Below are 13,769 nucleotides of genomic sequence, written 5' to 3'. Positions count from 1 at the left end.
AAGAGCGGGATTTGAAAGAAATCTTAAATGCCCCTCTGCCTCCTGTGAAAATTTCACTTCAGTCTGATAAAAGAAATAGCATTTTAAATTAATAATGATGTTCAGCGTCTTACCTCGAGAACTGCTCGGCAATCTGTCCTAATAAATTCTGGAACAATTCTTCTTTCTCTGAAAGAAACAGGAGGGAGACATAACAGAAAATGACAGAGGAAAGAAGACACCTTCAACCCCCCTGCAATGTGGCATCCCCAGACTTCCAGCTCTGACAGTGAGGCATTAAACCAAAAAGTCATTCTGGTCTTTTGAACAGTGCCAGCGTTTGTAAATGACTCCTCTTCTCGCCTGCCTTCCTCTGCCTGCAGATTACAGTCAAGGTTTCTCAGAAGTTCTTGGGGCGGGGGGGGGCCTGGGTCTGTGAAAGGTGGCTTATTTTCAGGCAGCGCTCTCTGGAAAGTAGATGCCTTTCATGTTTCTTGGGTGGGACACCCAGAATTGCCACCCACTTTTGAAAGGTCTGGCTCACAAGGACTGCCTCTACACCGGCAGCACGCTGTGCCAGAGTGCCTATGAACAATGCAACAGCTTATGAACACAAGAAAACCCAGCTTGCCTTTCAGATTTACACTGGGACATTATCCTGGAGACCAATTGTTTGGTGCAAATTCATAAGGATTGTGCTGCTATGCATAAACTTCAGGCAAACAGGAGATGCAAAAGTGACTGTTCTTGCAGAATTAGGTCCGCCCTTCCTGCTTCGTGGAATGGACACAGCAGAGCACAATTTTCCCAACCCCTTTTCCCTCGCGAACATAACTTGGACAGGGCCACCATGGGGATCCCGTGGGGATCCTATTACTGCCTGAGCTGTTGTGGCAGCAGGAGGATTTTCGCCGGTAGCTCCTCGCCTCCCACTGGCAACTCCAGTGCTCGGGTGCTTCAGCCGACATGGGAAAGTCAGCCCGATGAAGCCCCAGCCCCTTCCCAAGACACAGAATTGCAATCACTAGTGCAGGGAAAAGCAAACAAGCCCTTAAAACAAGACCCCAGATTTCAAGGGATGGTACACTTTAGGAAGGATGAAGTACGATAGCAATGTTTCCCCATCTTTCAAGTCTGTCCACACTGTATTCACACAGACAGGGGAAGCATAAATCACCTTTGCTGAGCTGTGAGCTGCAGTTTCAAGATTGCTCCCACTTTCCCCCCACCTTCTAATTTAAACTGCACTGTGCTGCAGTCATTCTCATGCTGCAATGTGGATATACTCTTAGTTTCTCAAGCTTAAGGAGCGGAAACATTGCATGCTGTTGTATACATGCTGCAGATTACAGAACACACATTTATACCCTACTTAGAAATACCCTGATGGCATTTCTGAAGCTACTTCTTGCACTTGCCTGAGGGAGCACAATGCCTCACGAGTGCAATCACCCAGGTAAAACATATCAGACAGAAATACAGCTCAGCATTTACAACGTATTGCTAAATAATAGCTCTTGTACCTGTTGAAAGGATTTGCAATTCCTCAGGTATTAGAGATGTCAGAAATACTTGTCAAGAGCATTCACTTTTCTGGTCAAAACAATTTGGCTGTTACCCCTGTGTCTTTAAACTGGAGCAAGCACTCTGTGCTCTGAAAGTCTCAGATCTAATTCCCTCTTTTTTTTTTCCTTTTTTTTTTTTTTTTTCCTGCACTCCAACTCCCAGCGGAGTGGCTAGCAGAGTAAATGAAGAGATTAGTTCTTTTCACGGAGACCCATTTTTCAGTTTTCTCGCAAAACCCATTTGAAAACCCAACCTCTGAGACAAAGCAAACACTGCGTCCTATTTAAAACAGGAGGAAAGCTTACCGTGTGCAGCACCTGGGATGGTACCCGAGTCCAATAGTGAGAATAAGCAGAGAAACCCGTGTCCTCTCACTTCGGTGCCGCTCAGCGCTCTGACAGTGGCTGTAGCATGCCAGAGACTGACAAGTTCCCTATAAACACCGTTCCAGTAAAAAAAAAAAACAATCTTACTTTCACTCCCTCCCCCTGTCAAAACTCACTTGGAGTACTAGGACAGTCTCATCCAGGGAACAGTCAGCTGCAATCTAATGTTTATGGATGTAATAAAAGACGTTCAAAATGAAGATGTATGTTTTTATAACCCTAGGGTGCAGTAAAGATATATGACTAAGAGTGGCAGTTCATCTCATCTTAAAGAGACAAAGATCCATTTCTTTGCCCAGTTCCTTTTTGAGGGGAAGAACTCTGAAATGAGATATCGTGCCAACATCATTTAGTCTCGCTTGCCCACTCCTTTGAAAAACAGGGAGGCTTGGTGTCCTTTCACTACCTTCATTACCCCCTGTCTTCTTTTTTTTTCTATACCTCTGGGCAGGGCTGATACCCCAGGTGGATGCAGCTACCTTTTCCCTCAGTTGCTTCCTTTGCTTTGCTGCAATTCCCTGTGGGACAAGGAAATCCTACTGCACGGAGCATGGGCAGATGCAATCCATGCACCTTGTGGAGGGTCGCCAGCTCCTGCCTGCAGTAAGCCAAAAGCCAACAGCAACCCTTTTCTCAGCTCACCCCCACCCCCCACTGGCACCACGAATGTGCAACATTTGCAAAGCAGGTGTTCAGCAAGTCAGATTTTTGCACAATATGCCGGGCGCTTTAGAGCCGACAAATGAAAATTAGAAAACCCCCTCCAGAAGATGCTGCAATAGCTTAATGCCGGGCAGGGGACAGGCCAGGTCAGGCCTCCCCGGGCTTCCCACGGCTCATTCCCGTGCCCGCTGCAGGCACAGGGACTTCAGCTCCTTGCCTGCTGGCTTCTGCCGAGCTCAGCAGGGAGCTTGGCCAAGGCATCACAGAGCAAGAAGCCCTTTTTCCCTCCCTGCCAGCAGCCCCATCTCCAGCAGGTCTGGGCAGAAAGCAGGTGCAGGAGAATAGGGCAACAGCACTTTTTCCTGCGGCTCCCGCCGTGGACAGGTAAGAGGGCCGGGATGCACCTTCCCTGCCAGACAGGGACTAGGTACATGCTGGGGCAGCTCAGGTTACTCGTGCATGGGGACAGATGGCTTATAACCCACTGGCATGCACCCTCTGCTTCACACCTCCCTGCTCGGTGGTGACTCTTCCTCTCCCATCTTACATGATGGGATCACGGCCAGGGAGCCACCTCCATCCTCCCGCCCTCCCCGGCTCCCCGCACCACCCTGTCAGCCTCCACGAGGTGCAAGCGGGGAGTGCACGGGGTTGTGGGGGTGGGTTGGTTTCCCACCCCTTGTCTTTTCTGCTGTGGCCAAGGAAGGCTGTGAGGACATGGGCGCCTGCCTTTCCTTGACAGCGTCAGGCTGGCAAATTCCTGCCACAGGGTCTCTTCCTCACATGTGCCTGTACCTCTGGCTCGGGCTCCTGTCTGTATTTCCCTTTCTGCATTTTTTTTTTTTTTTTGATCTGGGCAGTCAGAGGAATTTATAAAAACCCCACAAAACAGCCAGGTGGACAAAAGCTTCAGGAAGGGGGGTGCTTCAAGTCCAAGCCCACGTCCGTGAATCACGTCATAATAAGCGCCAAATTCACTTGGCAGCTCAGGTTAATTTGGGCTGCCGCATGCAAGTCCCTGCTTTTGTGAGTAATCCTGAAGCAGTTGAGCAGTTGCCCCCATCCCAATGCACGCGTCTACGTGGGATGTGTGTAGGGAGCAGCAGGCAGGAGGGAGTTTTTCTCTCACACTCTCTGCTTTTTCCCGTGTGCCTGAGCTGCGAGCGTGAATATGCCTCCAAAAGGAGAAGAGAGATATTCCCGAATAAGAAGATTTAGACACAGTGACAAGTTTCTGTCACTTCACCAATAGCAATCTGCACAAGATCTTGTGTATTTTATCATTCAGGGGAAAAAAGCAGTCCCCAGAGACCTCTGGTGCAGCTATACACGCAGCCGGTGGGCTCAGTGGTGGGCACGGCAGGGCTAGCACCCATTCAGATGTGGGCCTTCTAGCAGGCAGTCATCCAGGTCTTGGTCAAGCTAGCTCTCCCATTGCAAACCAATATCCCTGGGTAGAGACCATGGGGTTTTCTCCGTGCGAGTGCTTGATAGCTTGTTCATTGAAGAGGCAAATAACTGAATGGCAAGTGAAGTGAGAGGCAAAGATGCTGCCTACAGCCTCAACGTGGCCAGGCCGCTCTGGTGCTGAGGCTGCTGAGCAAGGAGTGGCTGTGGCAAGCTGTCCCTGCCTGCTGGCCTCCATCCTGACTGGGTACTGCTCTCTTTGGGTTTCCTCAGGGATGAGGGGATGCTTGTGTTGAAGGACCCACCAGAACAAGCTGTAAACTGAGGTGCAGAGAGAGCTGTGTCTGAGCTTGGCACACGTCGTGTTCTTTCAGGTCACATCCCTGGTGAGATCTTTAAGGGCTTGTTCAGCCGCCTGTGTGTTTTGCTGCCCTAACTTTGGGGCGGTAGGAAAGACCCTGTGCATGCTTCTCCTCCATTTAGAACTGCAGTGAATCAGGCTCACTTGAGCTCCACAATAGCTTCTTTCTCTGCGCTATCAGAAACGTAACAGGCTTCAATTTTATTTCTCAAGAGTGTGCTTCTAGTAGGATTTGTTCATTTAATTGGCATCTCCAGCTATATTGCAGAGCGCCTGAACCCTACTAATTACAGCCCCAACATAGCCATCACTTTGTGAGTTTTGAGCCCATTCTGCTGTGAGGACACAGAGCAGAGCCCTTCCTCTCTTGGGAGAAGGAGGTGCCCATTCAATGGGCTTGGGAGTTTCAAGACCCTAGAGACAAGGAAGGGTTTGGCACCGGGGTTTTGATGCTCTGCTTGCATAGCAGCGCGCCTTCTAGTCCGGGGCTGTGGGAGGAGGGACAGCACGTGATGCAGCGGCCCCACAGGCTCAGAGGTGGCCAGCTGGGCCCCCGCCTTTGCCTTGCAGACAGCTGACCCCACGGTGATACGGCGATCGCCGCTGCATCCAACGGATGCTCACTGGAATAATAATTTTTTTTTTTTAATTCCAACCCTCTCCCATGACTATGGCCAGGAAATGAAGAACGGTTTCTTAGCAGGACTCCAGTGGATATCTCCTCTGCTGGATAAAAGCCACTGCTTATATTTTCCTCCCAAAGGATTGTATTTTCCAGTCCCACCTTTTACAGTCTTTGTTCCGCTGAAGCATGTGTCACTCTTTTCCAGCTGCCTGGGATACAGCTGAAAAGAGGTGCGTTACCTCCCACTGCTGTGAAAATTGGGGTGACCCCTTTTTTGGCATGTATTTGGACGAGTTGCTTTGGGAAGCAGAATCATGCAGGCAGAGTCATTTAAGGAGTGAAGACTAGAACAGAGCTCGTTTTTTTTTCTTTTAATGAAGAGGAACAATTTCCCACTCTGTTTATTCTTCCTACTCTCAGCAAAATGTCAGGAATGCTTAAGATTAATGACAACCCATGTGAAAGAGAAACAGATACCAAGGAACATTAGTTCCATCACACTCAGTTCAATTTTCCTCCTTTTTCCATAGCAGACTCCGTCTTATGCTTTGGCAACCTACCACTACAACTTTTCTTTCCCTTTTCAGCTTAGATCTTTGGAAATCCTTGTTTTATAAAATGCAGGGAGGGAAGAGAGACCTTGCTGACACAGTGAGCTGCGCTCTGCACAAAGCAGAGCCATGTGCTGTCAGCTGGGGTGAAAAATGAGGGCCCTGGGAGAGTGCGAAAAGTCATACATGGTCTTATAAAAATATACGGTTAGCTTCATGTTAAGAAAAAAAAAAAAAAAAGAAAGGCAAATTTTCTAGAAAGTCCTTTGACCAGCTTCCCAGCTGGTATAACACAGTGGCATTCCTCGGTGGAGCCCCACCAGCTCCATTCACTGGTCTTTCTCCGTCTTGGTGCAAATGGCTATTGGTTACCCATGCCAGCTGGTACACAGAGACACATGCTCCAGCTAAGACTCCACCTTTTCTGATCTGATAATGCAAATAGTGTACTCGTGGACCGGAAAAGTGATGCTGTTCTAGCAGAGTTTGCTACAATAAGGAAATGGTTTAGGAGACAGCTTCTTTTCCCTTAGCAGTTGTGTGCGTCTGACTTTTGACTTTGACTACCTCCTTCTGGCAACAGTGGTAGTCACTGACATGGGACATGTTTATGGCTTGTAACAAATCTTACTGTGATAAAGTTCTTCCCTGTTTCCTAGCTTCTTTGTTCTTTTTGCTCTATGTTTTTCTTTGCTCTCTGCATGTGCAAGCTCCCTGCTGTTGCCTTTCCTCCCCACCGTCCCCCCCACATCCTCCTACACTGTCTTGCTGTGCCCTTTTCCTACAGATGTTTCTGCTGTAGCGGACATGGGTACCTCAGAGAGTGGCTTTGGTTCTCTCCACCTCCCCATCTAAAAAAGGCAGTGCTGTGACACACTGTGTTTTCTTGTGTAACACAGGAGCCTAAGCAAGAAGAAGAGATGGGACTTGCAATTAGCATTACCAAGAAGATGAGGTGGGAACAGCAAAACTGCCTTGCCCCAAATCCAGGAGCCTCACCTATTCCTGCGAACTGCTTTTTCTAGCCCCAAACGTTCTGGCACCCTCCTGTTCTTTCTGTGCAGTGTATGTGTCCAAGATACTCTTAACCTCTTGCTTCTTGTCCCTCCTATCTTCTCATTTTACTGCTCCAAATTGTGTCCCCAGCTGACGTTTCCTACCCTCCTGCAGCCTCTGCCTCAGCAGCCAGCATCTCCCTATAGCACCACAGCGTACAGGCTATGGCTCTTGCTCAGGCTGCCTCGGAGTGAGTGGCAGGAGATACTGCAGCTGCACAGATGAGAGAGACCGTGAGCCAGATGCTCTACAGGAATTGCCCCAAGCAAATCCTCTGCTCCAGTGTCTGAGTGTGACTGGCCTGAGCACGGCACTGGAAGGCAAAGAGAAGTGGTAGAAGTGCCACTTCAGCCCTGCCTGTGGAGTACAACAGTGCTGTACGCTGAGGGATGTGTTCCAGATATGTTCTTTCATTGAGGCCTTCTTTAATCTTGTCAGGTGTATTTAAATATTTATTACACTTCGAGCTACCATGCCCACAACAGAAATTATGCTCTCTCCTCAGCCATTTGGAAATAACATGGGGTTCAAATGTTGTGCTCAGCTTTCCAGAAGAGCTTTGCTGAGAGATGAGCAAGTTTATCAAAACACTGCAGGACAGGCTTTCAAACATTGTCTGCGTTGCCTGAAAAAAACCACTGCTCCATGCGAGACTTTCCCCAGGACACCGGTGGTGCTGAGTCAGAACAGAGCTAAGCACTGTGAAAGTCCCCTGGACTCCAGCCCTCCCACCCCATCCTCAAATAGTTTGAAATCTGGGGACATTTTTAGCTTTTCTCCAGAACACTGTGATCAAACGCTTCTTATTCTGCCATAGCTACAACCATGACACCATCATCCTTTCTTGCATTATAGCCATGTAATTACCGTGTGCAAATGTTCACAAATTCAGCTTTAGTAAATTCAGTTCAAAAGGGTCGTTTTACCTGAGAGCTGCCCAGTGGCAACAGGTATCACTTTGTACGGAGACCTGGAAGAGCCAGAGAGGGTTGATGTCAGCAACACTCAGAAAGCAGTTTGTATTTCACATTTGACAGCAAACAGGGTGGGAGGGGAACAGATGTTCCACATTAAACACCAAAAGTGGTATTTTTTCCTCAGACAATTACTCCTACTTTAATAACGAGTGAAACTCTTCAAAAACAGCAGACATTAGTGTTATAAGCCAGCATGCAATTCTTGCTGTCATCTCCCTCCCTCCAGGGAGCTGCTCACCTCCCACTGCACACAAAAGGCGTCTGCAGGCAACCACCACCCCTTCCCTTGGGCTTGACCCCATTTTTGAAGAGCAGGTTGCAGCAAAGCTTACCTCTCTGAGTTTGCAGGCATTGTCGGATCAATGGATACCATACAATTGTCTGCCGTTAAAAGGGAGATTGTTGTGTTCCTGAAAAGCATGTTTCAAAGAGGTTTATTTGACCTAGAAATGCTGTCTGAAATTCTGTGCTGCTGCATGTGGTGCATAGCCATCTTACTGCTGCAGCACTCCTGGCCTGGCCTGGCACTGTCTCAGACCCATTTTACCTTGGTGCAGAAAGGGTCAAAGCACAGGATGGGGTAGGATTGATGCTTCACCTGTTTCAATTACCAGAAATGTTTCTGGCAAAATGTTAAGTGTGATCATCTTTGATCTCAGAGCAGACTTTGCTCCCTGTAAACTCATGTATTCTGTTGACTCACCAACTAATAATTTCTATTAACAAGCTATATTTTGTGATACATTGACTTGGTAGCTCAGGGTGCATTCAATCCCTTTGTTCATGTCACCGACAAAGATGTTAAACAGCACCGGTCCCAGTACCGACCCCTGAGGAATGCCACTCGTCACTGGTCTCCACTTGGACATTGAGCCGTTGGCTGCAACTCTTTGAGTGAGGCCATCCATCAGCCTGGAGAAGAGAAGGATCTGAGGAGACTGTATAGCGGCCTTCCAGCACCTAAAGGGGGCCTACACGAAAGCTGGGGAAGGACTTTTCACAACAGCATGTAGTGATAGGACGAGGGGTAATAGCTTCAAGTTGGAAGAGGGTAGATTTAGATTAGATATTAGGAAGAAACTTTCCACTCTGAGGGTGGTAAAGCACTGGAACAGGTTGCCCAGAGAAGTTGTGGAAGCTCCATCCCTGGAGGTGTTCAAGGCCAGGCTGGATGGGGCTTTGAGCAACCTGGTCTAGTGGGAAGTGTTCCTGCCTATGGCAGGGGGGGTGAAACTAGATGGGCTTCAAGGTCCCTTCCAACCTAAACCATTCTATGATTCTATGATCCAGCCAATTCCTTATCCACTGAGTGGTCCATCCGTCAAATCCGTGTCTCTCTGTGATGGTGTTAGCTGGGATGGAGTTAACTTTTTTGCTAGCAGCTGGTGTAGTGCTATGTTTTGGATTTGGGATGAGAAACAGTGATGAAAGTGCATTAATGTTTTTGGTTGTTGCTAAGCAGTCACAGCCTTTTCTGCTCCTCACACTGCCCCACCAGTGAGCAGGCTGGAAGTGCACAAAATGTTGGGAGGAGACACAGCCAAGACAGCTGACCCCAACTGACCAAGGGAATATTCCATACCATATGATATCATGCTCAGCGTATAAAGGTGGGGGAAGAAGAAGGAAGTGGGGGGAGACATTTGGAGCGATGGCATTTGTCTTCCCAAGTAACTGTTATGTGTGATGGAACCCTGTTTTCCTGTCGATGGGAAGCAGTGAATGAATTTCTTGTGTTGCTTTGCTTGTGTGTGTGGCTTTTGTTCTACCTATTAAACTGTCTTTATCTTCACCCACAAATTTTTCCTCACTCTTCTGATTCTCTCCTCCATCCCACTGTGGGGTGGAATGAACGAGTGGCTGCATGGTTCTGGCTGCCGGCCGGGGTTAAACCATGACATTCTCCAATTTAGAGACAAGGATGTGAGGGACAGTGTCAAATACTTTGCACAGGTCCAGGTAGATGACATCAGTTGCTCTTCCCTTACCCACCAGCACTGTAACCCTGTCGTAGAAGGCCACCAAGTTTGTCAGGCCCAATTTGCCCTTAGTGAAGCCATGATGGCTGTCACCGATCACCTCTTTATCTTCCATGTGCCTTAGCATAGTTTCCAGGAGGATCTGCTCCATGATCTTGCCGGACACAGAGGTGAGACTGACTGACCTGTAGTCCCCTGGGTCTTCCTTTTTTCCCTTTTTAAAAATGGGGGTTATCTTTCCCCTTTTCCAGTCAGCGGGAACTTCACTGGACTGCCACGCCTTCTCAACTATGATGGCTAGTGGCTTAGCAACTTCAGCCGCCACTTCCCTCAGGACCCATGGATGCATCTCATCAGGGCCCATGGACTTGTGTATCTTCAGGTTATTTAGATGGTCTCAGACCTGATCTTCTCCTACAGTAGGTCATTCCTCATTCTCCCAGTCCCTGCCTTTGCCTTCTGCTAGAGCACTTGCTGGTGAAAACTGAGGCAAAAAAAGTCATTGACTACCTAAGCCTTCTTCATATCCCGGGTGTCCAGGTGTCCCGTTTCCTTCCGGAGTGGGCCCACATTTCCCCTGGTCTTCCTTTTGTCACCGACATACCTAGAGAAGCTTTTCTTGTTGCCCTTGATGTCCCTGGCCAGATTTAATTCTATCAGGGCTTGAGCTTTACTAACCTGATCCCTGGCTGCTCAGACAATCTCTGTATTCCTCCCAGGCTACCTGGCCTTGCTTCCACCCTCTATAGGCTTCCTTTTTCAGTTTGAGTTTTTGCAGGAGCAACCTTTTCATCCATGCTGACCTCCTGGCATTTTTGCCTGACTTCCTCTTTGTTGGGATGCATCACTTCTGAGCTTGGAGGAGGTGATCCCTTAATATTAACCATCTTTCTTGGGCCCTTCTTCCCTCCAGGGCTTTAGTCCATGGTACTCTGCCAACCAGATCCCTGAAGAGGCCAAAGTCTGCTCTCCTGAAGTCCAAAGTAGTGAGTTTACTGTGTGCCCTCCTTGCTGCCCTAAGGATCTTGAACTCCACCATTTCATGGTCACTGCAGCCAGGGCTGCCCTTGAGCTTCGTATTCCCCACCAGTCACACAGAATCACAGCATCACAGAATTTTCAGAGTTGGAAGGGACCTCTAGAGATCATCTAGTCCAACTCCCCTGCTAAAGCAGGATTGCCCAGAGCACATTACTCAGGACTGCATCCAGGCGGGTTTTGAAAATCTCCAGAGAAGGGGACTCCACAACCTGCCTGGGCAGCCTGTTCCAGTGCTCTGTCACCCTAACTGTAAAGAAGTTTTTCCGTGTGTTGGAACAGAACTTCCTATGTTCCAACTTGTGCCCATTGCCCCTCGTCCTGTCACTGGGAACCACCGAGAAGAGTGTGGCTCCATCCTCCCTCAACCCACCCTTTAGATATTTGAAAGCAATAATAAGGTCTCCCCTCAGCCTTCTCTTCTCCAGCCTAAAGAGTCCCAGCTCTCTCAGCCTTTCCTCATAAGGGAGATGCTCCAATCCCTCAATCATCTTGGTTGCCCTTCCCTGGACTTGCTCCAGCAGTTCCCTGTCCCTTTTGAACTGGGGACCCCAAAACTGGATACAGTATTCCAGTTGTGGCCTCACCAATCCATCCTTGTTGGTAAGAACAAGGTCCAGCATAGCAACTCTCCTTGTTGGCTCCTCTGTCACTTGGAGAAGGAAGTAATCATCAACACATTCCAGGAACCTCCTGGGTTGCTTATGCCCTGCTGTGTTTTCCCTCCAACAGATATCAGGGTGGTTGAAGTCCCCTTTGAGGACCAGGGCTTGTGAACGTGAGGCTGTTCCCATCTGTCTGTGGAGGGCCTCACCTGTCTTCCTGGTCAGGTGGCTTGTATCAGACCCCCAATGTAACTTCACCTGTCCCTGCCCTCCCTTTAATCCTGACCCATAAGCTGTCAGTCGGCTCCTCATCCACCCCCAGACAGAGCTCCGTGAACTCCAGGTGGTCCTTGAGATAGATGGTGACACCCCCTCCTCCTCTCCCCTGCCTGTCCTTCCTAAGGACCCTGTATCCTTCCATTCCAACACTCCAGTCATAGGAGCCTTCCCACCATATCTCTGTAATGCCAATAAGATCATAGCCCTGCAGGTTTGTGAACATCTCTAACTCCTCGTGTTTATGCTATCATGCGTTTGCATAGAGGCGTTCTATGTGCGTTTGCATAAAGGCATATTGACTCACACTATACAAACGACTACTGGTACTATGAATGTCTCTAGCTATTCCTTTACCAAAACAAACAAAACAAACGCCTTGCTGAATATGGGGCCTTTTTTTTTATATGCTGCATTAGGTGTGATCTCATAGGCTCAGATATAAACCTTGGAGCTTTACTGTGGCTCCAGGAGCCTGGTTGAAATTAACAATTCTTTAGAAGTCTTTTGGTGAAAATAAAATGACAAATACGCAGTGAACACCCTGTTCATGAATGACTAAAACTGCTAAACAAAGTTTCCTGGGTGGTGGAGTGGAAGTATTTGACATCATATGCAAATGAGAGCTATTAACCCCTCTAATGTCAAATGGGAGGAATGACCAGGATAAACAGCAAAGGGCATTTATTCTGTCTGGCAGTTTATGCAAATTCTGAGTCAATATAGACAATTTTATCCTTCAATCCCCAGAGCTGGAGTCATGTAATAAACCAGTCATTAAAGCATTGGCCTATTTTTTCCTGTGCTTTTTCTGTATTGTAAACCTCTATGCACAAAAGAATACGGCTTATTGCATGCTGCTGTGCATCTGGCCCGTGCTGCTAAAGGCCTGTATGCAGACACCAGATGTCCCCTTCTAGATGTGACTAAGGGGCTTCCCTCCCCCTGCACCACCACCCTGGATGGGCGATTGCAGAAGTTGCTGGGTGCTACGCCATGCCACCCACCACCACGCACCAGCCTCTTCCACCCCAACGCACACCAACACCCAACCCTGGATCCCTCACAACAGAGATTTAAGTCAGATGCTGTTCTCTAGATTGAGGGTAAGAGTAACAAAACCTACAGCAATTACAGAGGGAGAGATGCATGGACTTTGCTGTTCAGCACCAACAGGGAAATACTTGGCCTGGACAATGCATTTGCAGGTATGTTCTATAAAACAGTTCTGCTGGGATACTCTGTGTTTGAATATCCCATACCTGGGATTAGGTTGTACTGTGTTTAAATATAAAGCTTATCACCTAGTGGCAATGCTTCTCATTGGTCCAAAGTTTTTCCCTAAAAACCAGGTTCTAAACATATGGTCGTGTTTCACTTGATATGGGGGAAAAATGTAGTGCTGCGCTTCTGCACTTGCTTTTATTTTTTTAGACTGTATCTCTTCTGTTCTACCCTGTTCTACTCTGTTCCTCAGATGCAGCCGGCACTGGGATGGCTTAATGCCTGCCTGAGCTTCATGTGCTTTTCTAGCTGGTGCTCTGTGGGTTGCTCCAGTTTCTTCTTCCAGTAGACTGGAATGAGAGAGAAGCCTGAATAGCAGATAAATGCATCATTTTAGGCCTGTCTTTAAACTGTCCTCAGAAGTAAAGCAACAAAAGTGAAATGAATGTCACAAACGAAAAGACAGACCTACCTTGGTAGCCCTGTTGCAATGCAGAAGAGGTCCATGATATCTTTGGAGTTGCAATATTTACTAAAGATCACCTTCCAAACCGAACAGTGGCAGGGGAAAAAAAATGAAGACGAAGAAGAGAAAGGATGGTTAGTTCCCAGTGAGATATGAACTCTATTCAGGTATGAACTGGGCTAATTTTAAGCCTTATCCTACCACTTCAATTATCGGATTTGACTCGTGAGCTGGAATATTTCTCTACTTATGTTTAATACCTGTGCTTTTTTTTTTTTTTTGATAAAACAAGCAAACTCTGGAGACCTAATTGCGCTGTTCAGAAGTAGAGCAATAAAGTATGTGAACTGAGAGCAAAAGGTATCTCATGATGCAGTACTGCTGCAGGATGAGAACAGCTGCAAATTTAAGGATGTAAGAGCCCAGATTTAGAAAGAAAACAGCCCAGATTTGGAGAGGTCCTTGGATAGTATAAAAGGGCACTGCTCTTTGGACTATACCAGCTTAAGCCAGCTTTAAACAGAACAGAGGGTTTTTCCCCACCGGTTGTGTCAAATTTCCTACAGTCTATCAGGCTGTATCATTCTTGCTGTTAGGTACGCGGTCGGAC

The 13,769-nt window shown here is 47.8% G+C and overlaps 1 protein-coding gene across 4 annotated transcripts in view; it reads right to left on the bottom strand.

The window, feature by feature from the left end:
* PDE9A (phosphodiesterase 9A) overlaps window positions 1–13,769 on the bottom strand; it is a 52,182-nt gene that overhangs the window by 26,444 nt on the left and 11,969 nt on the right. The window contains exons 2-5 of one of the 4 annotated variants that reach the window (XM_009891344.1): window positions 13,166–13,236; window positions 7,904–7,981; window positions 7,521–7,564; window positions 114–168 (exon numbers count right to left, since the gene is read on the bottom strand). In XM_009891344.1, the coding sequence (XP_009889646.1) occupies window positions 114–168; window positions 7,521–7,564; window positions 7,904–7,981; window positions 13,166–13,236 (248 nt within the window). Of the gene's footprint in view, window positions 1–113; window positions 169–7,520; window positions 7,565–7,903; window positions 7,982–13,165; window positions 13,237–13,769 lie in introns of those variants that run through there. The other 3 variants (XM_009891345.1, XM_009891346.1, XM_009891347.1) reach the window with 3 other exon arrangements.

The sequence above is a fragment of the Charadrius vociferus genome, unplaced genomic scaffold, assembly GCF_000708025.1.
Source record: "Charadrius vociferus isolate BGI_N301 unplaced genomic scaffold, ASM70802v2 scaffold298, whole genome shotgun sequence".
NCBI classification, from domain to species: Eukaryota; Metazoa; Chordata; class Aves; order Charadriiformes; family Charadriidae; genus Charadrius; species Charadrius vociferus.
Note: the sequence above shows the minus strand (reverse complement) of the source record. Positions and strands in the feature narration are given on the sequence as shown.